This window comes from Lepidochelys kempii, chromosome 7 (genome assembly GCF_965140285.1).
Source record: "Lepidochelys kempii isolate rLepKem1 chromosome 7, rLepKem1.hap1, whole genome shotgun sequence".
NCBI classification, from domain to species: domain Eukaryota; kingdom Metazoa; phylum Chordata; order Testudines; family Cheloniidae; genus Lepidochelys; species Lepidochelys kempii.
This window is the reverse complement of record NC_136386.1, coordinates 49,487,224-49,513,476: the sequence shown is the minus strand read 5'-3', so window position 1 is coordinate 49,513,476 and position 26,253 is coordinate 49,487,224. Positions and strand designations below refer to the sequence as shown.

The following is a 26,253-nucleotide window of genomic DNA, read 5'->3' as shown; positions in this document are numbered from 1 at the left end:
AGGGGGAGAACAGAAAAGAAGGCAAAGGAATAGAAAGAGAAAGGATTGGGAGAGGAGCAAAGGGGGTGTATGGAGGGAACTAGGGAGCAACATCTCAGTTTTTGGGTTTTGGACAAGGTTTCTGTTATAACCTATCATCCAATACTAGGAAACAATCTTTTCTGCCCCTGCCCTTCCATCCAACTCTTCATGGCTTTAAAGAAGTCTATCTTATTTACATATGACTTATGTAGCACACAGGTTTAGCAGAGAAATTCATATAAACCCAGAATTACATCAAATGCTAAGCACTTTTTTCCTGTATATTCTGAATTCTAGTCCCACCAAGAATCATCAGCTGCTGACATTTCAGCATGTACTATACTAGTGATTCCCTGTTAGAATTGGTGTGGTTTGGGTAAAAGATGGTTTGATATGTTTCACAATATTTAATGGTTTTATGTTTTTTTAACCAGTTTATTTTACTATTTAAAAATAAAATGTATGAGCGTTGCGATATTGTGTTTATAAATGGGCGTCCCATGTACTGGATAAATAAGTTCATCTGGGATGAGTTGGTATGGGGTTGCCCTATGATAAATGTGAGATCATTGTGCATTAGTGTTAGAAGCTGATTATCTGCCGTGGGATTGGACTTCAGGACCTGCAAAGGCCAGGGGCCAGGTAGGTCTTAAATTCAGAACTTTATCCTGGTGGTTAGGATTATGTGCCAAATGTTTGTTTTTTTGTTTTAGCTTATCAAGTCCCCTTTAATGTATCATCACATCACCTGAACCCTCTGCGGGAAGAAAACTTTAACATGGAGGATGGAAAAAAAATTAATTTGTGTAGACATTATTTACACAGAGTGTATTATACCTTAGCAAAGATTAGGAGCACAGAATTTATTTCCTCAGTTATATAGTAAGTGAACTTAGTGGCTCAGGCAGTGCTGCCATTTATATAGTCTTAAATGCGTACTATTGTGCATCTCTTCCAGTAACAATAGTGTTTTGAACTCCTGCATATTTATGCAGAACTCATCACAGCAGGAGTTGATCCTGTCTGAATTTATGTTCGTGAAGTCTAATGCAATACTTCTAAAAGTTGTTGTTTTTTTGGACGGAGGGAGAGAAAAAAGTTAACAAAATAAAATAGCTTGTTACAGTGGTTCATTGGTCTGGGAGGTTTCTCTGCATCAGTACAAATATCTGCCTGAAGTGTTGCTATATCAGAGGTAATATAAAATTAGGATTTATTGAAGACTTCTTCTAAAAACTCAGTTTTTTCTTCAGGTACCTTCAGTATTTTTTGTCCTGATCTTCTCTCTACCATACCAGCCTCTTCACTCCCAGGCACACGCTATGTTAGTATTGTTGGTTTAAGTTCGTCCATTCCCAAATGCCTCAAACCACTGACTGTTTGCACTGGTAATGCTAATATGATCCTGTGACAGATCTGTGTTCTCAGAAAAATCTGCTCACTGTGTAAAATACTGGTGTAGAATTGTTGAAATTATAGCCTGCTGTAAATGTTCTCGTACTGGTATCTAGATGACAGCAGAATAAGAGGAAGTTTTTAATTAGCACTTTTATTTTTTAGTTCAGTGTATTGGCCAGAAATTTTTTTTAACTGACAAGTTATATTAGGATACAGTTGAAGTTAAATGTGTCTAACTTGCCTCCAAATCCACATTTTAAGATCCCTAACTGTTAGCAGAATATATAACTTACAAATATGCTTTGAAACCAAAGAGTTAAATGTTAGAATTCCTATTTTACTACATGGTAAAGAGCAAGTTCAGGGTTCTCTGTTTCCCCAGCAAGAGTTGACCTTGCTACAGAAGTTTAAACTCAGGGTTTGCCTACATACAGGTTGCACTGGTTTAAATTAACTGTGTTTAAAATAAAGTTAAGCTGGTGCAAACCCTTGTATGGACACCTATAGCAGTTGAACCCTCACTTCTATTGGTTTAGCTAGCATCTGCAAATTACAGGTACTGTGAGTCACCATACACACACTTCCACCAGTTTAATTAAATTGGCTTGAAACCTGTAGTTAAACTGATGCAACTTTGTGTGTAGACAGAGTTGTAGATTTGGAATGTACAATGCCTTGTGGCTCAAATAATGAAAATTAAAATATCTTTGCTTGTCTATGTACATGTTCCGCTGCTGCTGTTACTCTGTTTTACCATTTGTTAAAAGCATTTCAGTCCAGTTTATGGCTGGATATTTTCAAAAATGCCAAATGGTGCCCAAATTCCTTAGACTCCCTTGAAAATCTTAACCATACAGCTGTAATCGTTTATGATTATTTTTGGACTATAAGCATATGACTATGAAGAGCTGCATTAACCTCTGGGGTCTAATGTGTAAATTTAAAATAAATTTAGAATGAGGGGTGCTACTTCGTTCTCAGTTCCCCCTTTTGTAATTAGTATTGCTGAGGTCTGAGTGAGACTGAAGTGTGATGCAGAGCCTAGGCACTTGGAGGACATTAAGGTAACAGGTATATTTGTTGTAATTTGTTTAGCTTTCGTCATTTAACCGTTTGATAGACCTAAGCACTTATATGTTCTTGGTAGATTACAGATAACATGAACAACCAGTTTGCTGATGTGGTTATTGAATTCTGCTTATCCAGCTCATTAAATACAGTTGCATGTGGTGAGGAGTAAAATGAGCTGGAAGCAATGTTGAGTGCTCTTGTCCTCTTTAATCTAGTGAGAGAGTTGGCTCTAAAATGTGGTGATCTGTTTGTTTGTTGTGGATTTGTTTTGCTAAATCAGTGTGGTGGCCTTTCCCCCCTGCCCGTTTATCCCCCACAGCTGGGATTGGCCAGTTCATGGGCCATGCAGAGGTGCCATTAGCTGCCGTTTCATTTGGTGCCTTGTTGAAGATACCCAAGAGGGGGGAGAATGCAACATAGAGTGGGAGTGTGGCTGGGCCTGTCGCTCTGGTGAAGGAGGTGCCGCTTGACTTTCTGGACATCCTCTGATTCAGATCTCTGGTTCTGAGATGCCTTAGTGGGGCCTTCCTTGTGGATTGTGGCCTTGACGTCTGGAATAACAGCAGGGAAGTTTCGTCACCCTTTTCCCCTCAGATCTAGGGGACAAAAGCAACAGGTGATCTCCAATCCTATTCAGGATGAGTGTGACTGGGGAATTTCATCTTCATCTGCATGGACTTGGTGACGACATGCCTCAGGCAACTGAGACCGGGTCCAGGTATCACAGTCCTTGAGTAAGCTGCTCTTGGATTGGTAGAAAAATCTATAGCTCCAAAGGTATTTGGGATGTACAAAGTGGATTTAACAAAGTTTGAATTTTAGGAGTTGCCAGGTTCTGTGTTTGAGTGTTACCCATACTGGAGCTTCAGCAAGTACAGATCACAAAGCTGTTGGTCCATTGTAGGCTTGCCTCTTCCACAGATTGGAGGAGAGAGCTTGGCTCTTAGGATGCAAACTACCATCCTCCTGACCCTCCAGCGATGTCCCAGCTGGTGGGGAAATGGCAGTCGGGCTGAGCTGGAGCAGCACTGTCATGGTTGCCCAGGGCAGCAGCTGCTCTGCCACCCCAGCAGTGTGCAAGGATACAATGAAAGGATCAGATACCTCCACTTCCCTGCCTGGCTATTGTGGAAGGGGCAGCTGGGCTGGTCCAGTCACCTTAGTGTGGCAGCTCCTGGTAATATTCACGATGTCCTTAAAGGGGCAGACATTCCACTTCCCCTGTCTGACTGATGGGAAAATCAGGCAGGAGCTGCCCCTAAAATTAGGTGACTGCCTACGGAATCTGTTCCTAACATCCCCCTTGCTCTTGCACAGTCTCATCACAATGGGTGACCTTGTGGTGCTTGCAGGATTCCCTGATTATTGCCTGGGGATTTGTGGTTCAGAGGCATCTTAAAGGTTGGTTGCGATTGAAGATCCCAGGTGTCACATGATTCAGATTCTTTTGATCTGGTTCAGGCCTTACCAAGCACATGTGCTAGCCGTTGCAAAGCTGTTTTCTTCAACGTGTCATTCGTGGCTGCCTTTTTTTGGGTGCCTTTGGGCAAGTGAGATCCTAGCAATGTCTGCTAATGATAGTTCAGTTATGTGTCTGGTCTGGAATGACCTCCATTGGGGCCTGGGATCTGCGGTGCTGACTCCAAATTGATGGGGCTGGCAGAGGATCCCAGACTTTAAGGGAATGTGATGACGAAAGGATTTGCTTTCCTTGTGTGTATTCCAGGCTTTCCAGCTATCCTGTGGGAGCCATTAGTTTATTCATGGAGACGTGAAGTACTTGACCAGATTCCATTTCCCTCTGGTGCTAAAATGGGAATTATATTTCTGGGCTGAAAACTAGGTGTCTGTGATTCCCTCTCTTTTGGAAGAGGGGCAGCTGCTTCTGAGGCCGCGTTAGGTTGCAATGCACCTGCAATTCAGTCTATAGGCCATTGGCAGTCAGACTGCAACCTCCGCCCTCAGGCTGGGGGATGCTGCCTTCAGGAAGGGAAGGATAGAACTGTTGTCCTGTTAAATATGGTGGTATTTTTGTTATCCTTGCAGGGAATGATGGAGCATCTCGGCCTGATGTTTGGATAATTGGCCGCAGTGTTATTCGTTGGGCCCACAAGCGGGCCACCAGCAGTCGAAATGGTTCCTAGTTGGGCTTCGGACGCGAAGCCATTCATGTGTTCTGGCATGCAGGGAAGGCATACTGTAGGACCAGCTAATGCCACTCCTGCATTCTTTAGCAGCTCACTCTTGCCCACTGCAGGTTCTTATTGTGCATCTCGGTGAAAATGGCCTAGTGACAGCCACTGTTGTTATCTTAGTACTCAAGATAAAAAGGGACGTGCTTCTCATTGTTGAAGTAGGTTAAGCTGGTGTGATCCGAGATGCTCCAGAAGCAGATTTGGCCAGGAGCCACCAAAATCACTGGGATTGAGTGGGCCAGGAAGGGTGTGAATAGGGAGGTAGCAAAGTTCCTTCAGGAAATGGGGGGCTCAATCACCCATCGGGAGATTTGCTATGTGGGCCGTAAAAGATACAGGAAAGATGGTGTGGAGCTGTCTGCCGAGAGCTTAGACATATTTTTGGCAGACCTAAAAGGGTGGATTGGGCATTTTCTTTCCACTCTGTGGGCAGGGGGGAAAGTGAGGAAAATCCATGCTTATTGCTGACATGCCCTGCAGCAGGCGGCTGATATCAGGGGCCGGTTTCCAGGTGCCAAACCTGGGTACAGGGATGGGAGCTGTTGTGGAAAGCAATAATTGGGAGCTGCGCTGGACTGTTAGTGCTGGAGATTTGGTAAGGGGTGGTGTTTCTTAACCCCTCTGACGCTGATGTTTAATAATAAAGTTGCGGTGTGTGCTTTAACCCTACATTTGTGTGCTATGTTGTCTTTACTACAGCCAAATCCAAGCTCAGACATCTGGACTGAGGAATGCAGCCCATCTCTACACAACAGGGACTGTAGCCTGGAAAGCAGGGACTCTGGAAAGGGTTTAGGGGTCATAGCAGACATGTAACTGAACATGAACTCCCAGTGCGATGCTCTGGCAGAAAGGGTTGATATGATCCGGGGATGTATAAGTGTAGGGTGACCAGATGTCCCGTTTTTAAAGGGACAATCTCATTTTTTGGGACTTTTTCTTATATAGAAAGAACAGGAGTACTTGTGGCACCTTAGAGACTAACAAATTTATAGGGGAGCATAAGCTTTCGTGGGCTACAGCCCACTTCATCGGATGCATAGAATGGAACATATAGTAAGAGGATATACACATACATACAGAGAAGGTGGAAGTTGCCATACAAACTGTAAGCGGCTAATTAAGCAAAAAGAAAAGGAGTACTAGTGACACCTTAAAGAGACTAACCAATTTATTTGAGCATAAGCTTTCATGAGCTATAGCTCACTTCATTGGATGCTGTAGCTCACGAAAGCTTAAGCTCAAATAAATTGGTTAGTGTCTAAGGTGCCACTAGTACTCCTTTTTGCGAATACAAACTAACACGGCTGCTACTCTGAAACCTGTAATTAATTAAGATGAGCTATTATCAGCAGGAGAGAAAAAAACTTTTGTAGTGATAATCAAGATGGCCCATTCGGACAGTTGACAACAAGAAGGTGTGAGGATACTTAACATGGGGAAATAGATTCAATATGTGTAATGACCCAGCCACTCCCAAACTAGATACTGGACTGAATCCTTCGCCTCCCCTTGAGTGTATGGGATGCCTGGATGATCAGCATTTGAGAGCCAGGCTGGACCATTAGCTACTGGCTGGTTTGGGCTGGGAGCACTGTTTCTTACCTCTTCTATGTTGCTGTTTCTTAGCTAATAAAGTTGCGACCTAAGCTTTAACCATCTGGTTGCGTGCTGCGTCTTATATACTGGCAGTGTCTGAGGCAAGGAGAGTCTTTAGAAGGTGCATCCAAAATTAACAGACTGGCTGAGAATCTGAGTTTCTGCGTTGCGTGACTTATGCTGACAGTGTGTGTCCTATGTTAGAAATCCAGATTTATGGAGTGGTTTTTAAGTTTGTTTTTGTCATTTCCAAAGCATTGTTTTAGAGGATGTTTAGATTATTACAAAAAAGTCTGTGTTTTAAGTTGTGACTGGTAGAAATTTGTAAAAGCACCTAGGCTCCAAGATATCAAAGTCAGTTTTGAAAAGAAAACTTAAGTCCCATTGACAGTCAATGGGGTGTTGGCTTGTAAGTGCCTAAGTTAGTGTTGAAAGTGACCTCATTGCAGATTAAGCAGTGAGGGCTGTTGGTTGGCTTGTTGGAAAAGATGTGTGCCCCTCTAAGGGCTAGAGTGACTTTCTGCTGCAGGCCAGGTCAGCATGAAGAGAGCGGGGGACTGTATTAGGTCCATGCTGGTGCAGGAAAAGCCCTCTTTTACCTGGACATGTGGGGTTGAGGCTCCCAGCACATGATTTTAGTTCTCGCTCATTCAGGATCGGGGTAGCAGCGGCCGTTGTCCGGCTGGGTCTGGGGATAGGGCAATTCAAGCAATTGGGCATTTTCGTTCTGAAGTGTACAGAACGTACATGAGACCCCATGTGGGAATCAGTGTTAATTTTCCATTGTGTTCTCATTCCAGATGCTGGTGGACGGGCCAGGCAGACGGTGGTCTGGATCTGCGGGCACAGTATTGTTGATTGGGCGCATAGGCGGACTTCCAGTTTGGCTGGAGGTCCGCAGCTGGGCCTCAGTGGTGAAGCAGTCCTGAGCTGGCATGGGAGGAGGGGCATGTTATGGGACGAACTGATGCCCCTTCTGCACACTTTGGGGGCCCATGGGCAGGCTCCAGATATAATTGTGGTTCACCTTGGGGAAAATGATTTGGGAATGTGTAAAGGGGTAGACCTAATGATCAGAGCTAAGAGGGACTTGGGGCAGATCCTTGAACTTTTCCCAGGAGTAAAAATGGTGTGGTCGGACATGCTGCAACGCAGGGTGTGGGATGGAGCTTTGAAGCCCCCCCGGGTTGACAAGGCCAGGAGGTATGTGAATAGGGAGGTGGCCAAATTCATGGCTGGCATAGGGGGGTTGGTAATTTCGCATCCAGCCATAGCATACAGGGCACCAGAATTATTCAGGGAGGATGGGGTCTACCTGTCAGATTTGGGAGCTGACATATTTTTGGCTGATATTAAAGAGGGCATTAGGAGATGTCTGGGAACCCAGCTAGGTGTTCGGGGGAGACAGTCAAGCTAATTGCTGGTGTCTCCTTGTGGCAGATGTCCAGTGCAGGTACTCTGGTGGAAAGGGATACAGTGATCAGATAAAATGGATTGGTAAAGGATTTAAAGGAGGTATTCTTTAAAGGAGCAGAAATGGGAGTGTGGGGCTCCTATGACTGGTACGGCAGGGAGCGAACCCCCTTCCTGTGTAGCCCCCCCTACCCTTCATTCGAGGGGGGGGGGGATGGTGAAGTCCCAGCAGCGGGTTGGCTGGGGACGAGGGTGGATAAGGAGGAGGGCTGATGGAAGCCCCTTAAGTATATATTGAAATGATTATGGACTTATCTGCACTGTATACTTTTTTCTACCAGCTACTCCCAGATGTTTATGAATAAAATTGAGGCCTAATTAAACCACATCCAGTGTCTCCTGTCCTCCTTCTGGCATAGTTGGACAATAACCTTACCACAAACTAAGTGGTGATGGCCTTGGTCTGGCTTACTGGAAAATATGTGCTCCCTTCACAGGCTAGAGAGCCAGGAAGTGACTTTCTGCTGCAGACCAGGTTAGTGTGGGGACTCAGACCTATCCCCCTCATCCACCAGGGACCAGCAGAAGGGAGATTGTATAGGTGCATGCCAGTGCTGGAAAAGTCCTCTTTTACCTGGACTAAGTGAAGGAGCTATACTAGTGGCGAGATACTGGGTATTGTCAGCATCTGCTGTGGGCATTGCCTTAGTTGCTTCTTCCTCGGGGGGGCTGGGAAGGAATTTTTCCCTCAACTCCAGATTGGCCAAGGTGCAGTGGAGGGTTTTTTGCCTTCCTGACAGCAGGTTTGCGGGGGCTTTGTTGGGGCAAACATGAAAAGGAAATAGGCTATGAAGTTGCAACCTGTATTTTAAACGTGGCGGATGTCCAGTGTAGGTACTCTCTAGGGATACAATGACCAGATACATGGATTGGTAAAACATTTAAAGGAGATATTCTTTAAAGGAGCAGAAACGGGAGTTCAGGTCTCCTATGACTGGTATGGCAGGGAACCAACTCTCCCTTCTTTATAGCCCCTTTAACCCACATTCGATGGGGGGGATGGTGAGGTCCCAGGATGGGTAAGGTGGAGGGCCAACGGAAGACCCCAGGGTATATATTGAAAGGATTATGGGATTACCTGCACTGTACACTTTTATCTGCCAGCTACTCCCAGACATTTAAGAATAAAGTTAAACCACATCCAGTGTCTTCCTTCTGGCATAAATGGACAATGGGATTTAGATGCTTTTGAAAAATTTACATGATGTTAAATACGACTTAGTGCCTAGAGTTGATAACGTTGTGGTCAGTGTTAACTCTTTTAAAACCGCTACTTTTCCAGTCTACACTAGGTGTAAAATGGGGTTTAATTTGCTAGTTAAAATGCATCTGCTGTGGGCTAACACATTAAAACCTGGCCATTTTTTCTAGTCTGGACATGCCCTGAGGCTATTGGCAGTCTCACTTTGGAAGGTCTCTAGTTCAACTTTGGAAATAAGGCTGCTGAGGGAGGAGGCAGTGTCACATTTTGGTAGCTCGTCATACTTGACTAAAATGAAGCAGGTTTTAGTAAAATTGATCCAAAATTTGGGGCCATCAAAAAAGCCTCTTGTTACTTCTCTAGTTACTACTTCACAACTAACTTACACTGTTTTTAAGTATTTGTGCCAATGTTAATCAAGGCAGTTTTCTAATCATTGGGACGAACAGGGGGTTTATTCTAAAAAATCTCTTTTCACTCCTGTCTTTCTACGATGCTATTTAAAGTTCAAAATAGCATGATTTTTTCTTTGCAAATGTCATCGATCTCATGTAAGGAAATAATCTGAGTTGGTTAAAGGGGAGACTCAATTTAAGATGTACTTGAGATAAATTTCCTTACCTACATTACAGATAACATCTTGGGTTATTAAAGCCTAAAACATTTTAAAATTCCAAGTTACTCTTCACTACATACTCTGGCTTACTTTGTCTATTTTAGTTTTGACACTGAGAATCAGCGAATTCAATTTCACTCTCATCGTAGTCCATTTCACTTTCAAATTCTCCAAATATTTGAGGTTTGAAACAGTTTGGTTGAAATTAAAAAAAATGATTAATCTTAAATTTCATAAAGATCATAAATCTAAATTTTGACCAAATTAGAGGATTGTGTCTTTAACACTATAGTTAGTGATATGCCAAATAGACACTGAAAGTTTTCATGTGTCACTCTTAAACAGATATGACTTTAAGAAATTTGTTTAATAAGCTTTACTGAATTCTGTGGACCCAAAGATATAAAAATGAGAATACAAAGAAAGGTACTAAAATATCGCTAAACCCAGAACTCATCCATAATATCCAATAAACCAATGGAAGATTAAAGGATTAGAGCTCAATCTTGTGCACTGTATTAGATATTTATTTCTAGCATTGCAGATGTTGAGGAATGGTTTCATCTTATGTTTGAGAGCCAAACATCTCCTGTCTGTAAGTCTAGAAGGTGGAATGGATTCAGTGGTCTGTATGAAGGTTAAGTAGTACTTTTACAATGTTAATGAGTTATTTCAATGGCTAAAGTTAATAGTACTTCCTGGTATATATCTGCATACTTAGTAAAATTTGCTGATTTAAAAAATTAAATGGCATGCTTTAATGCCTGTGCAAGCATTTTCTTGCCAAATGACTATTACAAATTCAGAAGAAGCTTTTGTCACTTGGAAATTAGTGTCAAACTTTTGCCTAACCTTTTATCCTCACTTTAGTGGACAAGTTTTTCTGAAGTGTATTTAAAAGTTTGAATTAAGATTTCTAGGCAATTGGGATTTCCTTTGGTATTGGAGGAGACTATTCCTTAGTCATGACTCCCTAATCCCAAACTCCTGCTGCATGGATTCCTTCACTGGCTTGCTCTCACCGCCACTCTCATTGGGGCTCTTTCATTCCATAGGGTTCTAGATTCGTGGCAAGCGTGAGTGCCTGGAAACTTAAGGAATGTGGCTTCGTGCAGGCTACACGCCTGTCCTTCCTAGTAAGAGATCACTCCTGCCTGGGCCCTAATTCTCCCATGAGAGAATGGTGCTGGGGAAATTGAGCTAAATCCCTTGCCTCCAGAGGCACCAACTTTGAGAGTTCCCGAGTGGGGGTGCTCAGCTCCTGCCCCAGGCCCCTGTGCTGGGAAGAATTCTTCAGCAGGGAGAAAAGCCAGGCATTCCAAAAAACCTGCTTCATATTTAAATGAACCATTTAAATGAGCCTAGAGCCTAGAACTGCCCTCTTCCCTTCTGATTAGACCTAAGATGGTCTTTACAATGCTTCCTCCTCCCCCTAGTTCTAATCTGTGGGTGAAAGATCAAGTCAAGACAACTTTGGATTTTATCATGTGATCTTAACACAAACTATTGCATGTGAACATATTTTTTTCACGTTCAAACAGGCCATGGCATGGGTCTGCTGTGACTGTGCTGCTGCTCTACTTTTATTGGCCATCTTTGATTTTAGCACTTCAAAAAATGTCTCCACTCCCCGAGTCTTGGGTTTTCATTTTGAGTTTGATGCTCTGGGTACAACAGTTAATGTATAGAGTCAGGCAATTACCAGATCTAATTGATTGGTGCCTTTCTCGGGGACGTGGAAGGAATCCCATAGCTTTGTTGCATCCCTGTCAGCCTGTGTTTCTAGCTTATAGCTATTTATGCAGATTGACTGGAACATACTGCACACTTTCTTCTGGCTTTGTCAGAAAGGATGCTCCTGCATTTGATTTTATTGTGCTTTTGGCCAGGGGCAATCTCCTTAGTCAGATGCTAATGCTGTTCGGCATAGTTCATAACACTAAGCATGCCTATCATATTGGGGGCAGGGCAGAGACAGAAAACTCAGCCCTTCCCCTTGCTGATCTTTGTTAGCAGTCTGAAACGTCGCACTCCTGACTTTACTTGCTCTGTTCTTTTTTGTGACTAATTTAGTACCTTCTGCACATGGGTGACTTGTAGAGGATCACCCCAAATGCTTCTGACATGATTTCAGTTCTCATGGCCTTTCGTCAACTGAACATCTGGTCTGGAGCTTTCTCTGGGCACAGCTTGGACATCCTAGGGCTGCACCACGCTGTTTTCAGTTCCCCATTGTTTTTTTTTTCTTACCGCAAGGATGCAAGAGGGAGGGAGAGCTAACAGCAGGTGAATCAAAATTCTTCCAGAGTTGCCGAGTTTTCCCTCCCCTGTGTCCCGCTTTACTGGACACTTGTATGTTTTCCACTTTCCTTTTCTCGAGATCACAATCTACCTCTTTAAGTTTCTCCATTTAGTGTATTTGAAATGGCTCTTATCTCTGCAGCATACATTCTTCCAAATGTTGGGAGTTCTTTACATTGTTATCACTGGCATGGGCTTCTGTTTTTGACATCCTTCCCCTAGACTCAGTCAGATCTGTTGTGTGGAGCCAAAGCCAGAGAGGTGCTGAGCACCTGCAGCGCCTGTTAGCTTTACAGGAATTTGAATCAGGATTGGGCCAATAGGGAGGCAAAAACATGAGGTAAACGTAGTGCAATCTTGCTTCCTGTCAGTAGACACAGTCTACTTTATATACATATACAGATTAGACATCCGGCATCCTGGTCTTGGCTCTCTGATTACAGCAACTCTCTGAAATGCTTTCCAACAGGCTGAATCAGGACTTGGTTAAGTGCTTGCAAATGCCATTCTTGCAGCCCTTTTTGAAAGAGGTGTGTGTGTGTGTGTGATTGTGGGGTTCTGGATTTGAACACGATAAAAAATGTATCACGTAAGCCACAACGCTATGCAGTGAACAATTAAACCAGAGTCTGCTCTGAATGCAAAGTAGTTTCCCAGTGAGGGGCAGCAATGCTTCTTCTTAGTGACTCTCCTTTTCAGAGCCCTGCCTCTTCTTAGGAGCAAAGAACTTTTTCCCCTGCAAGGTGCCCTGATGCAACTGAGGCATTGCAGAACAGAATTGATACTCCAGGAACATCTGGCTTAATTTGTTTTCTGTTCCTCCTCTCACCTTGGGTGTCTCTTCTAGTGCCTGATCTTATGTCTGCAATTCCAGGTGCTTGCTATATATTGTGTACGATACTGGTTCCATTCTGCTTTTGTGCTGTGCCAGCCTAGATTTCATTCACTGAGTTAAATCCCAAACTGCAATTTTTATCTGAATTGCATTTGCACAGTATGATGGATGATTGTAATCTCTAGTAAATATTAATTACTGACAGAATAGAACTGAGATTTGGAAGAGAATTATATGACTATACAAGGCCCTATTCTTTGAAGCTCACATGCAAGGCAGAAAGGGAGCTGGATTCAGGTTGATACTTGGGACAATAAACATGCAAACCCGGCGTTGCTGGGCTAGAACAAGGTGCAGAGTGTGTGAGTGTGAAATTTGGGTAGTAAGATGTGAAGTTGAGTCAGGAGACAACTGTACTGTGTGGCTTCGACTTCAAAAGAACTTTTGATGTTGCAAATGTGATACAAGAAATACAGGAACCAAAAATGTCCAGTGCAGCAAATATAAGTCTGAATGGATTTGGCTAATGCACTCTGGACATTTCCTAAGAGACTGGCATCTCCCAGGAAAAAGGACACGGACATAAATACCTTTGCAGGGAATGTACTGTATCCAAGTCATCTGAAAGGTATAACTGAGGGAGCCCAGGGTGACAAAGGGAGAGGATGACCTGAGACCCTCCATGCCAGATACTGGGTTTCTGGCACACTGCCCTATCACAGGCCAGGAAAGGACTGGGAAAGCCGAGGAGTGGGTAAGCACTTGAGATGTGAGGGTAAGGAATACCATGCCTGTACTGAAATGAACGGTGCGGAAGTGCATTGGCTTTTGCAGAATTTCAGACTATATGCGTCATGCAGTTCATTTCCTTTGTTTTAGTTCAGCATGTTCTCCTCTTAATCACTCATGGTTTTAATGAGACCTTTTGAATCGTAGCTGGTTTGGAGGTAAAGTCACTGCAGGATGCTCTTGGGAGGGTGGGAACTGGAGCACTCAACCAAGACAGTGCCTAAAGACGGGCTTTCTCCACAAACCTACTGATCAGTCAACCACAAAGTATGGGAGGAAGAGGGGATCAAAGCACTTCTTCCAGGTCAAGGGTATCCATCAGAAAGAAATGTTTGGGGAGAGGGATGGGTGAAATGTTATAGAAATTGCCTTAATTCTGTACCAAGTAACATTAACCCTACCCTTTTTATGAAACATCTGCATTACTGCACAGACAGTTGGACTACAAAATAAAATCCCTCACGCCTGACCAAGGGCTTTTTCAGAAAAGAGAAAAGGAGTAATGGCATTTTATATTTCTTGTGCTATGAAGATGTGTTTTTACTTTGAATCACCCCCACCTCCCTTTGTGAAATGTACAAAACATGCCTAGGAAATGCACTGGCTTAGCTTAAAAGCCACAGTGAGAAAAGGTTGGAATTTTCAGCCCTGCTTCTGTGCCTTTGCTCATAGTGCAAAGGACTTTGAGACTCAAAAAGCAGTTGTTAAAGAGCAAAAGTTAATGTAGGCCAAGGATGCACTTTAGCTCTTTCCTGGAGGCATCCTGAGGATTACAATACTAGTCACTCAGAAAAACAGAATACATGCTGGCCAGGTTTGCACTAAAGTTATTGTTGTGGATTAATCAATGTTTGTTTCAGAGCAGCCTGCGCCTCCTAGTTATTATAAACCTGACTCAGTGTCTTGTCTGTCTTCTTTAAAAATGCGCATTGTTCACACTATTACCTGTTTTAAGGAGGGGGTCTCACACTTGTCTTGTTTCAGAAGGGGAAATGAGAGTTTCTTAGAGCATCTTTGTGTCTAACCAAAACTTGAGCTCAACTCCACGGACCTAAACAGCACCCGAGTGTCAGCCACTGATTTTCTGTGTTTTATTTTGCAGAGAGGTTGGGGTGGTGGTAGGAGGGTTTGTGATTGAGGGAAGGGGAAATTGGGTGTTTAAATGTGGCTCTTCTGTATTACAAGGCACTAACACGACTCCCGTCTGTATTTAAATGCTGTCCCCAGGTTACGACTATGGCTATGTCTGCGTGGAGTTTTCACTCTTGGAAGAGGCCATCGGATGCATGGAAGCCAATCAGGTTGCTTTACACTTCGGTCGAATGCTGCTAGAAGAATATTGTTTTGCTGGGGGCGGGTGGAGAGTCAGTGATTTTTGAAATGGTTCAAAAGAAGATCGGCTCTTGTTTTTACACGACACTGCCGCTCAAATGTTAGTGTTCCCAGAAACTTACAAAAGGCTTTGCAATGCCTCTGTGAAAGAGCCAAGAGGCTCTGAATGTTCTGCCGTTTCAACTTGAGCACACCTGCAGATTGGCTAGATTTAAAGGCTTGGAGATGAAAAAGATTCCCAGTACAGGTTGTTGCCTTTGTGGGTTTATACTCACAGTTGGAAAGAGCTCTGCTAGTGTGAAACTCCTCACTGCCCTGTCTGTGCACAGTAATTATCTGTCCCCTGTACACAGGGTTTGAGTTAGACACAAACACGCGTCGCTATGGGCGAGGCCTCGGGTATACAGCGCTGATGAGTTCAAATGCTACTTGCCTGCCACTTTTCCATGTGGCTCATCTGGGTGGGGGGGATTCCTCATATATGTGTCTCTCTTTGTATTCATGTTGTCCTTTGGCAAGTTGGAGTTGCATTTGCAAGGGTGGCCTATGCACAGTTGTACCTGGTAAATCTGAACGTTTCTAGGGTAACCAGATAGCAAGTGTGAAAAATCAGGACATTTTTCAGAGATCAGAGGGGTGGGGTATAGTTGCCCATATAAGACACAGCCCATAATATTGGGGTGGTCCTGATTATATCAGGACGTCTAGTCACCCTAGATGTTTCTGAACTCTAAATTTAAAAAAATTCTTAGCCTTTCTCTCACGGAATAAGCTCCCAACTATAGCAGTAATTTAGATCTGATTGTTTGAGTCTGTTGCTGTTGGGCACCATGCAAGTATCTGACCCTCAAAAGCTGTAAATCACAGAAGACAAGAAGAACTGAAATCTACTGTTATCATCCATTCCTTGGAAATTTCAGGGAACTGACTGATCACCTGGGAGACAACTACCTGATCGCAGTTCAGTGCTGCCCTCTACTAGATCCCTCTCACTTAGCCCCTGGTCGGGGGAGAATGGCTTCCCACCTCCTTTTCAGTTTTGCATGTGAGCAAAAATTGCTGTAGTGATCTAACCCATTCATACTTTGGAATACCATTGGTTTCCTTGCCTAAAGACTGGCTTCCCCTGCCAGAGGAGAACCACACAACTTAAAAACTGAGTCACAGTTTTAGAATTGTATGAATGTGCATACAGCCCACCTGTTAGATGTGGCACGTGTGTGTGTATATCTACAGTTACAATAGCAGTGCAAAGTCTGAGCATGTTCCTGTTCTAAAAACTTCGTGCTAAATGTTTGTAGAAATGCTCCTATGGCTTCTGATTTTTAACGCCAATGGGAATGTGCACAGGCTGATGTGATGCCAGTATTGCTGGTGTCCCTGATGAGGTCACCTGGCAAAAAAGATGCTTGCAGGGGAGCTCTGGAATTTGTACCATTTTAATGGAATCTCTCACAGTGGGTGAGGCTAAAATCTGACTTCCCTTCTGTGTTGCCACCCATGCTTTGACTGCCACCATGATGGTTTCCATGTAAAACGCACTATCATGGGAAAACCTGTACATAACTTGGTGTGAACAGCACAGTAACTAAACCACCACTGTATGCACCCAGCTCTCCTCTTCTCAGCTCGTCTTACCTGCAGTGGCCAGGGTCCACTGATGGGACAGCCCTGGGCACCTGGGAAGCTCCTCTCGATCTGGGTAGAATCATAGAATATCAGGGTTGGAAGGGACCTCAGGAGGTCATCTAGTCCAAGCCCCTGCTCAAAGCAGGACCAATCCCCAGCTAAATCATCCCAGCCAGGGCTTTGTCAAGCTTGACCACTTTCCTGTTGGAACATCCACAGATGCTGGAGCAGGTGTCTGTTTTTGTTCAAATAGGAGAGGTAAGGCCCGGTAAGGTTCCCATCCCTCACTTTGTGATGGGGCACCTGTAGGCACCTAGGGAGTGTTCCTACCCCACATAGGTTTCATGTAGGAATCCGGGGAAGTTACCCTACACACACCTGAGAGGGTCCAATTGGGGAAATGCGCAGGCTGCCCCTTGGCATGGCATATCTATTCTTCCCTTCCCCCCTCCAATACTTGCTTGCACTCTGCAGTGCTGGCAGCACAGAGGAAATGTTCCAAGACCCCAGACACACGTCTCATCCCCACTATGACAGGGCGCCAGCAGTCACCTGGGTAGTCTATCCATCCCGCCACGTGCATCCTGGTGGAGGCACCTCCTAGGCCCCTTGTGTAATGATGTCTTCTGATCATCCTGCTGGCAGCGTGTGTGGAGAATGTCTAGAAGATGACCATCTCGATGGGAACGTTGCAAGGTCTGTTCTTAGGCCAGTTCTGTCAGAACCTCCCAGTCGTGACAGCGTCCTGTTCATTGCAACAGTCGTTAGTGGTTAATTTGTGGCAAGTTGTGTTCCTCAGCATGAGCCTGATCGAAACCCAACTGAAATCAGTGGAAAGGTTCCCACTGACTTCGGTGAGACTTGGGTCAGCTAGGGCTCCCCCATCCCACCCTCCTGGGTGACCAGTATGTGGTGCTTGACAGAATTAGGGAAAATGGCCTCTAATTTAGGACAAAATCCTAAACTTTTTTTTAATCAGTGATACCTGCTGTGAGGCTGGTAACTGTCCTTTGAGCTCTGAGTCCAAATTGAGCTCATTTGTATGATGGATGGACAGGGGAATGTCATCTCTCCTTCCCCACAAGACGGAGCTTTCACCATTTTAATCTCTTCCTGGGTGGGGCCCAGGACTGAGTTGTTAGGGAGAAAATGTCATGTCACCAGGTTGAGAATGTATCTGATTTTGTCCAAACTCTAATAAGAGTGCTTATGCAGTGGCTTGGATGCCCTGGATAATCTTTTAACAATATTCTAATAACTAAACCTGTTGGTTACCCCAGTCAAATCAAATAGTATAGCTAGACCAAGAACTAATAACTTCCCCGAGCTATTCCCCCAGGAGTGCCACAGCCCCACTACCAAACAGCCATCTCCTGTGCTAGGAGTGAGGCCTTTCATAGAAGCAGGAAACTTACGCTGACACTGACGGTATAAAATTTGGCAACTCTTTTCCTTGTTCCCTTCACTTAATACAAACTAGCATTTGGTTTATTGTGGTATTTCCAGATTCCAAATCACAGATTTACCAGGTCCAGCTATTTGTCCAGTAAATGTAGCATGGGTGTGTGTATTGGGTTTCCAAGGAGGCTTTCTACTGAATGCATTGAGGTGAAGAAACTTCCCTCTTCTCCTGTGCTGTCCTGATTCTGTGATGGAAGGATGCCTTTCATACCACTGCTCACCCCACAGTTTTCACAGCTGTAGCTAAATGGATTAAAACATCCCAATTTCTAATTAGCATGGTGACATTTCAGGGGTTAATGACACAAAGAGGTCACTTTAATCCAGGGGCAGCCAAACTCAGCTCAGTTCATGGCTGCATTGGCAACTTGCCAGTAGCTCAAAGGTCACCTCCAATATGTATGAAATGGGAAACATTGCAATCGCCCTCCTCCTGCCTGCTTGCTCAGGTCAGGATGGAGAATTGCTGGCTGCAAACTGGAACTCCAGGGGCCTGCACCTCTGTGTTAGAGAAGGCTGGCTGCAAGCTGCTTTGCAGAACTCCCTGGGTTGTGTTTGGCCGCCTCTGTTTTAATGCTGTTGGTAGCTGTTGCTCTTGTTGGTTTCATTGTCAGTTGTCTGCGTCATTGCGTTTTGAGGGTGGAGACTTCTTCCCTGTTCACATGGCAATCTTGGCCTTCTTTGGTGAGATGCAGGATATATTCAGAGGACTTATCTATGTTGGTCTTTAATGCTGCTGATTTATGTGGCTTCTTCCAAAAAACTTTTCCATCCTTTAAAACCTGAGGGAAGGTGAATTGTCCCTTGTGTATGTAAGGTCGATCTTCTTCATGTACATACTCAATGCTGCCTGCCAGGCACAATGGTGTGTTCCTCCCAGTGGGATTAGTGCTCTGGCTTCTTCAGGATCAGCCTCATGAAAGAAGTAATTACTAGGACACTGCTTCTTGGTATTAAGTTAGATCTATCTGAGGGGCTGCAGTCCGTTGTAGGAAATGTGACTCCATGGCAGGGCTCTCTCATCTTCAGGATAAATGCTGGCTTCATTTAAAACCCCCTGGACTTGTTCTTGGGCACCAAATGATCAGCTTTTTCTGGGAGGAAATGAAGCAGGGATCTGAGCTACAGTGGAGCTACTGTGTTCAGTGAATAGTGAAATCAAGCCTTCCAGTGCATGTTAGGAGTGTTTTTCTCCTTGCACTCCCTTCCGTCATTATAGTGGATAGAAGGGGAGAAGCAAAAAGATGCATCTATCGCTACTTGGATGTTTTCTTCGCTCTGTGAGATAGGGCTGATGGTGATGTGTGTGGGACAAGGTGTGTGACTTGTCAAACTTGTGGACAGGAGAACCAATGGAAAATTGGGGCAAATGACTGATTTTGACTGTACTCATCCTGCCTGCCACACTAAACTTCTCCCAGGCCCCTTGCCCCAAGAAATGTTGGCAGCATGGTCATTTCGTGTGCCCTCCTGCCAGTGGCTGACCCTTGCCTGCTGTTTGCTCCTGCTCCCTTACAGGGGTCTGGAAGTTGTGGAGGGGAGGTTAGCGTTAATTTCCTGGACAGACTTACTATAATGCTGGAGTTCTGTGGGCACATGCTAGATCGGTTGTTCCATGATTTGCTCTCACTTTGCACAGAGATCTATGTGTCCGTGTAGGTGACACATACCAAAGAGCTGCCAGTTTCTACTGCAGTGACACCTGTTCCCATTTCTTCTTCTTAATGCACTGATGCCTCCTTCCCCTCTTGCCATGCACCAGAGGGGAGCAGCAGGCCCTTAGCTTTACCTAAGCAGACCCCCCATTGGTGAGATCAGAATGATGAATCAACGTCTAGACTTTTTCTGCTCTTGTGTGTCCCTCTTCCTTTATCCTTTCATTAAACTAATATATCTGCGGAGTAGAGCCTAGTAATGATCAGCAGTTACTTCACCACAGCTGTTTGTTAAAATCCATGTGGCTGTTGGAAGAGCAATGGATTGCTATTTTGCTTTCTGCCATTTACCTCCTTTGAGGCAGAGGGGTTAAGATTTACAGGCCTTGAAGGCATTTTGCAATAACAACTTATGATGCTCAGCCCAAAGCACGTTGAGTGTGGAAGACTTTTATAATTGTCCCCAATGCATTTGCTGCTTAATTTCAGCCTGAAAATATCTGTAAGCACTTGTGGGGTGGTCTTGGGGGGCACGTTGTGTGCATGACAAGAAGCACATTGTAATCCATGTAGGGAACTGTTATCCAGCATAGAAGTGAATGCTGGAAATGAATTTTGTCTAGCATTGGCAGGAGGTATTAATTGTGGGGGCCTCTGATTGGTCTAGAAACCTGAAGAAATGTTCTCTATGTAATTGGAGAACAGACTTCTCTATATACCTTTTCTAGGATTAATATTTCTCCTGGGTGCAAGGCATTCTGCCCTTCACTTGCTCAGCAAAGGAAACACTTTCCAGGTTACTGTGTCTCCTGCAGTTGTGTGTAGTGGTGGTAATGTTTGTAAGCGTGCCCAGGTTACAGGTCCTCAGCATGCTGTGTAAACTCCAATGTCCCACACGCACCCAAGGAGAGCAGGAGAAGGCCCCATTCAGGTCACACACTCCTCTTGGCACCTGCGTCCTGGGATAAAAACGAAGCATGTTCTTTTCTGGTTTGCGTTAAACATACCCTGTTTTTCTTGTTAATTGTATTAAGCACAGGGGGTGTTTTGCAGCTTTGCATGTTGCAAGGGAAAGTGTCCCTCTGTTGTGTTCTGTATTCAAAATGTCCTGGTTTAAACCATAAGGATTTCTGGCAGTGTCCTTTGGAGTCTCCTGTACTGCTTGTTCTCATTTGTAGAGTGGGAGGAAGGTGTCTCATCCCTGTGATGTGATTCCTCCCATAAACTTTCCTACCAAGTTGAGGAGCAGGCAGAATGGTGAACCAATATGTTTTGTAGCCCAGTGGGCTGTTAAAAGGTACCGTTAGTGGGCTGTATGTTGTTCGGATGAGAGGATGTTCAGCTAAAACAGCAACGTCGTTGATTTCTTTTGTTGTATTTGATTCAAAGTTGCTTACATGCATTTGTCATGAGCTGACTCACAGCCTCTTTTCAGTGGGTCTTGAGCTGCTGGGTCACCCGATTGTTCACCCCTGCTTGTTTCACCATGGTAACTGCCACCTTAGATCACTGTGTCACTTGAGTTTTATTTCCTGAGAAAGGGAAGTGATTAGTTCAGCAGTGTTATAGATCTGTCATTAGCCCGAGTCTTGTTTGCTGGCTAGTTGAGTTGTACTTCCTGGTATCCTATAGATGCCTATGTATATATCTGTTCTCGCATTCTGACATGGCTGCAGTGTGTGCTTATCTATGCATAGGGGGACGATTTAATGTTTGTGCGCCAGAGTGATCTTCCTTATGCTAAGGGGAATTCATCACATTGTACGGCTTTTGACTAACTGAGAAACTGATTCATTCTTCTAGTATTTAACATTTCTCTGGGTCTTTTCCTTCTCTCATCTCCCACAATCTCAGCCTTTCTGTCTCTTCCCCTGAATCTTCATTTGAGGTCTTCCCTTATTGCATGGGAGGTCTTCTGGGATCTCCCTCCTCCAAAGGCTGTACAGTTCATTGACCCTTCCCCAGCTAAGGACAAGAGCCCATCAATGTTGCTGCTCCACCAGCCTGCCAGGTGAGGTGTGCATCCTCCTGCTGAGGAGCTGTGTTCTGCCCTACTAGCTCACGGAGCAAAGGAACCAAAGTAGCCAACTTGGTTCCAAACTAACCTGCTGCGACCAGATGGGCTGTGCAGCTACCTGCTCTGCTCAGTCTCCTCCCTCACTTTTTTTGAGGAGCATTTGTCTTTCTCCTGGCAAACATCATGGAATATTATGTTTGCCTGACGCTCAGTTACATAATGTAAGCCTTTACTGAGTGCCAGGTGGAGTGGATAAGAGCTCTCTTTTTTAGAGTGCATCTGTAGCACCTGCCTGTGGAAGTGAGGTTGCACACGAGTGCTCGCAACGTTCCAGTTCACCCCCATTGAATAACAGCACTCGACTCTCCCCTTATGCTGTGCAATATTCATTGACTAGATTGTTAAAAAGTGAAGCAATGTGAAATCCTTCGCCAGTGAATATTACATGCAGTGCAAACCACAGGTAACTCTCCTCCATGCATCTCTTATGGGTCTGTAAGCATCTGTAGGATGTGATTTACTGCAGAGGCTAAGTTAAAATAAGAAAAACCCTGTTTCAGCCATTGTCATAATACAAGGCCCCTTCCTAAGTGATGCGGCCTTTGGCATCTTGTTCCTTCAGGCCACTTGGTAGCTAAGATTTTTGTCTTGCGTTAAGACTGTGAAGGATGCGCCTTATGTGTACCTTTGGAGATATAAACACTACCCAGTCTATGTAGCCATCTGGTCCCTTGCTCCTACAGGGTGTAAGCAGGACCTTTGTGTGAAGGAATAGCATCGTGTCAGGGCAGAGATCCATCTTAAGGCAAGTTCAAAGGCACTTCTACTAAGTTGATAGACTCAGTGTGAGGAACCATAAATGTAGATATTATTTATTTTGTCTTAAGTATATCTAAGGTGCTTATCACCTTGGCACCAAAGTGCTGCAGAGGGGGGATAGCATCAATGTTCCCTCTAATTTTTTCCATCCATATGCGGAATAAATTTTATGTGCACTGAGGTATTTGCAGATGTGTGCCACCAGTAGAAACAAAAAACCTAGATATAATATATATTTTTAAAAAGTTACCATAGGGATAATAATTCCAGCCAAGACAGGTTAGGCATTTTATAATTCACTACTCAAAGAATTAAATTTAAGTGTAAAAGAGAAATAAAAATTATGAAATGCATAGACCAGTCAAAACACTAAAATAACAGCACTTTGAAAGAATAAAATTACAGAGAATATATGTGCATTGCAGGAATTACCAAGGAGTAACAACAACAATAATACAAATATGTATTGGGAGGTGAGTGTGAGAGACTGTGTGTGTGTGACTTTGTGCTGGCTCCTGGGGAAGTCTCTGAGAGACCATGCACTCTCTCTTTAAGGCATTCACTCATGGCTCTGAAGGCTCATTCAGACCTCAGAAGCTTTCCTGCTCCTGAGCCCTGTCCCCCCTCCCATGCTCTGTGGAGATGAGGTACAGGGGTGGGGGAAGGGACATCAGCATCCCCCTCTCCCCGCACTCTGCACAGCCAGTAGGAGGGTCCCGGGAGCAGCTGGCCAGGGACTCCAAGGCAGAGGGCAGGAGCAACGTGGCCACAAAGCAGCGGGGGGAGAAGGACCTGAACACATGCTGCTGGATGTGCGTGGCCCTTGAATAACTCCTGGGTGGCCGCCTGACCACAAAGCTTAGAGGGAACACAAGATAGCATGTAGGGTATTAATGTTTGGAGTAGACTAGTCAATTTCCTTTGTGTATGTGTAGAGTAGTTAATAGGGGAGATTTTTGAAAGAAGCTCCTAAATCCTTTGGGCAAAGTCCCACTGAAAGACAATGGAACTCATGATCCTAACTGCCTTAGGTGCTTTTAAAGTCCTCCCCAAAGCAGCAAGAGATCCCCATGAGCCATGACAAGTAGTGAGACAATAATGTTACTGAGATTTATTGAAGGATGCAGGGTGAGGCACTATAAGGGGAACTTCAGAACCCTGGCTCAAATTCCCTACAGATGTCTGAAGATGGAACCCATTTCTCCTGTTATGATGGCTTGATGTCTGGAGGTGATAGATACACCTTCCCAGCCAAGAGTCCATCTTCCATCAACAGTTCTCAGTGGTGTGCACATTGTGAGAAAGGTGGTATTTGTCATCTTCCCCAGCCCACCATTGGGCACAATACCAAGTGCATTGTAGTGTCTTTCCAGCCAGTTTTAGAGCGATATGACCTTACCAGATCCTTCTGGATTATCTCTCTTCAAGGATCTACCTGTATACCAGACCTCACTATGTTGAGGGCAAGGCTCAGAAGAATGTTCACCTTTGGGTAGCATTTTAACATAGGTTTGTTTATTTTTTGTTTTTATGCTTCCTTGGTGCTAATATGTTCCCTCCTCTAATGCCTGAGCTATTGGCACTTGTATTGTGTGGAACAGTAAGATAAGGCTGGTGAGTCTAATGATTGAAGAAACTTCAACCTGTACACAGTAGTTGGGATGGAGGAAGGCAGGATCATTTTCTCTGCTGTCTCTTTGCAGCTCTCACGTGTCATCTTATGTAAGCTATGGCTGGATTTAGCTCCTTTTCCAAAGAGTCATAGGGACATTAAAATGGATGTGTGAATTTGGGTTCACTTCTTGATATACTGGTTCCTGTCTGTTTTGTTCTCAAGATATCAATCAAGTTTGGGTTCACTTTGTTCAATTCCACCTACAGAAGGTGGAAAGAAAGTACTATGAACTTGATTGGGATCACTGAATTGTGCAAACTTTTATCCCTATAATTGTACAATGTTCTCATGGTTTCTGGTTCAGATCTCACCCGGCTTGGTAATGCTTTAGACCAAAGGATTGGGCCAAAAGAAATCTGATGAGGTTCAATAAGGATAAGTGCAGGGTCCTGCACTTAGGACGGAAGAACCCAATGCACAGCTAAAGACTAGGGACCAAATGGCTAGGCAGCAGTTCTGCGAAAAAGGACCTAGGGGTGACAGTGGACAAGAAGCTGGATATGAGTCAGCAGTGTGCCCTTGTTGCCAAGAAGGCCAATGGCATTTTGGGATGTATAAGTAGGGGCATAGCGAGCAGATCGAGGGACGTGATCGTCCCCCTCTATTTGACATTGGTGAGGCCTCATCTGGAGTACTGTGTCCAGTTTTGGGCCCCACACTACAAGAAGGATGTGGGTAAATTGGAAAGAGTCCAGCGAAGGGCAACAAAAATGATTAGGGGTCTGGAACACATGACTTCTGAGGAGAGGCTGAGGGAACTGGGATTGTTTAGTCTGCGGAAGAGAAGAATGAGGGGGGATTTGATAGCTGCTTTCAACTACCTGAGAGGTGGTTCCAGAGAGGATGGTTCTAGACTATTCTCAGTGGTGGAAGAGGACAGGCGAAGGAGTAATGGTCTCAAGTTGCAGTGGGGGAGGTTTAGGTTGGATATTAGGAAAAACTTTTTCCCTAGGAGGGTGGTGAAACACTGGAATGCGTTGCCTAGGGAGGTGGTGGAATCTCCTTCCTTAGAAGTTTTTAAGGTCAGGCTTGACAAAGCCCTGGCTGGGATGATTTAATTGGGGATGGGTCCTGCTTTTGAGCAGGGGGTTGGACTAGATGACCTCCTGAGGTCCCTTCCAACCCTTATATTCTATGATTGATTCAAAGATGAGGCCCAATTACAATGAAATAACAGACAGAATGTAGCATGTTGGTTTGAGTGCTTCAGTGTGACACCTCATAGGTGTCAATGCTGAATGTTTGCATTCACAGCGACCAGATTCCATGGCCAAGTCTCTCTTATCGGTAATCGAATTAGATGAGTGCATTCAGTGCCTTGTAGAAGATGAGCAGGCCACTTTCAGAAGCAGATTCTCAAAGGTACGCAGACGTCAAGCGTGGCATCGAATAAATTTTACTCTCAATGAAGGGCAGGGCTCTAGACACATGACTCAAGGAATCTGATCTCTGGAAAGGGTGTTGTCTTCAGGATGTTCTTTGTATGCAAAAGGAGAGATTTCTTTTTTTTATCTTCAGAGAAACTGGGGGAGACCCTCTCTTCTGTGAAGAAACGCATGGCATCTTGGAGTCTGGGGAAGGGGGGGGGGGTCATTCTGGTGGCCTTCAACTGCCTGGCCTGAGAAAAGGAGATGGTAAAAATCTGTAGTACATAGTGTTTTTCACCCAGTGCTCTCAAAGCACTTTACAAAGGATAAGCTCCTTTAGAATTAGACATAATGCAGAGTGGAGTGTTTTTGAGAGGCCAAAATGTTCTGGATTGGGTGCCAGCCTTCATGCTTCAGCTCCATTTCTCCACACGTTGGACACCAGATTAGGACCATGACAGTGTAACCATGCACTATATGCGGTCATTGGTAAGGCAATTTAGTGTTTGTAGTTCCAGGTTAAACTCATTGTTACAGATTTACAGGGTCTTCCTCCCCATCTCCTCTCCCCCACAAATGGTGTCACTGCAGGACAGAGTAAAAGTAGTTTGTGTGCCCTACCTGCATTCTTCCATGATTTCCCACATGGATTCCATTTTGATTTCTCTCTTGGTACACGTGTCCCAGGCACATGAAATCAGATTATTTTGGCCAGCCGTGTCCATGGGTGGTGTTTGTGCATCCCCCACACTCAAAGGCATAAAGAGTGGAGTTGACCCAGCTATCCCTCATGTTCTTC

At 44.5% G+C, this 26,253-nt stretch overlaps 1 protein-coding gene across 5 annotated transcripts in view; it reads left to right on the top strand.

Annotated features, from left to right (window-relative positions):
- RBM6 (RNA binding motif protein 6) overlaps window positions 1-26,253 on the top strand; it is a 144,180-nt gene that overhangs the window by 35,778 nt on the left and 82,149 nt on the right. For all 5 annotated transcript variants that reach the window (XM_073352605.2, XM_073352606.1, XM_078853743.1 and 2 more), the window contains exon 6: window positions 14,727-14,800. In XM_073352605.2, coding sequence (XP_073208706.1) covers window positions 14,727-14,800 — 74 coding nt within the window. The remainder of the gene's footprint in view (window positions 1-14,726; window positions 14,801-26,253) is intronic.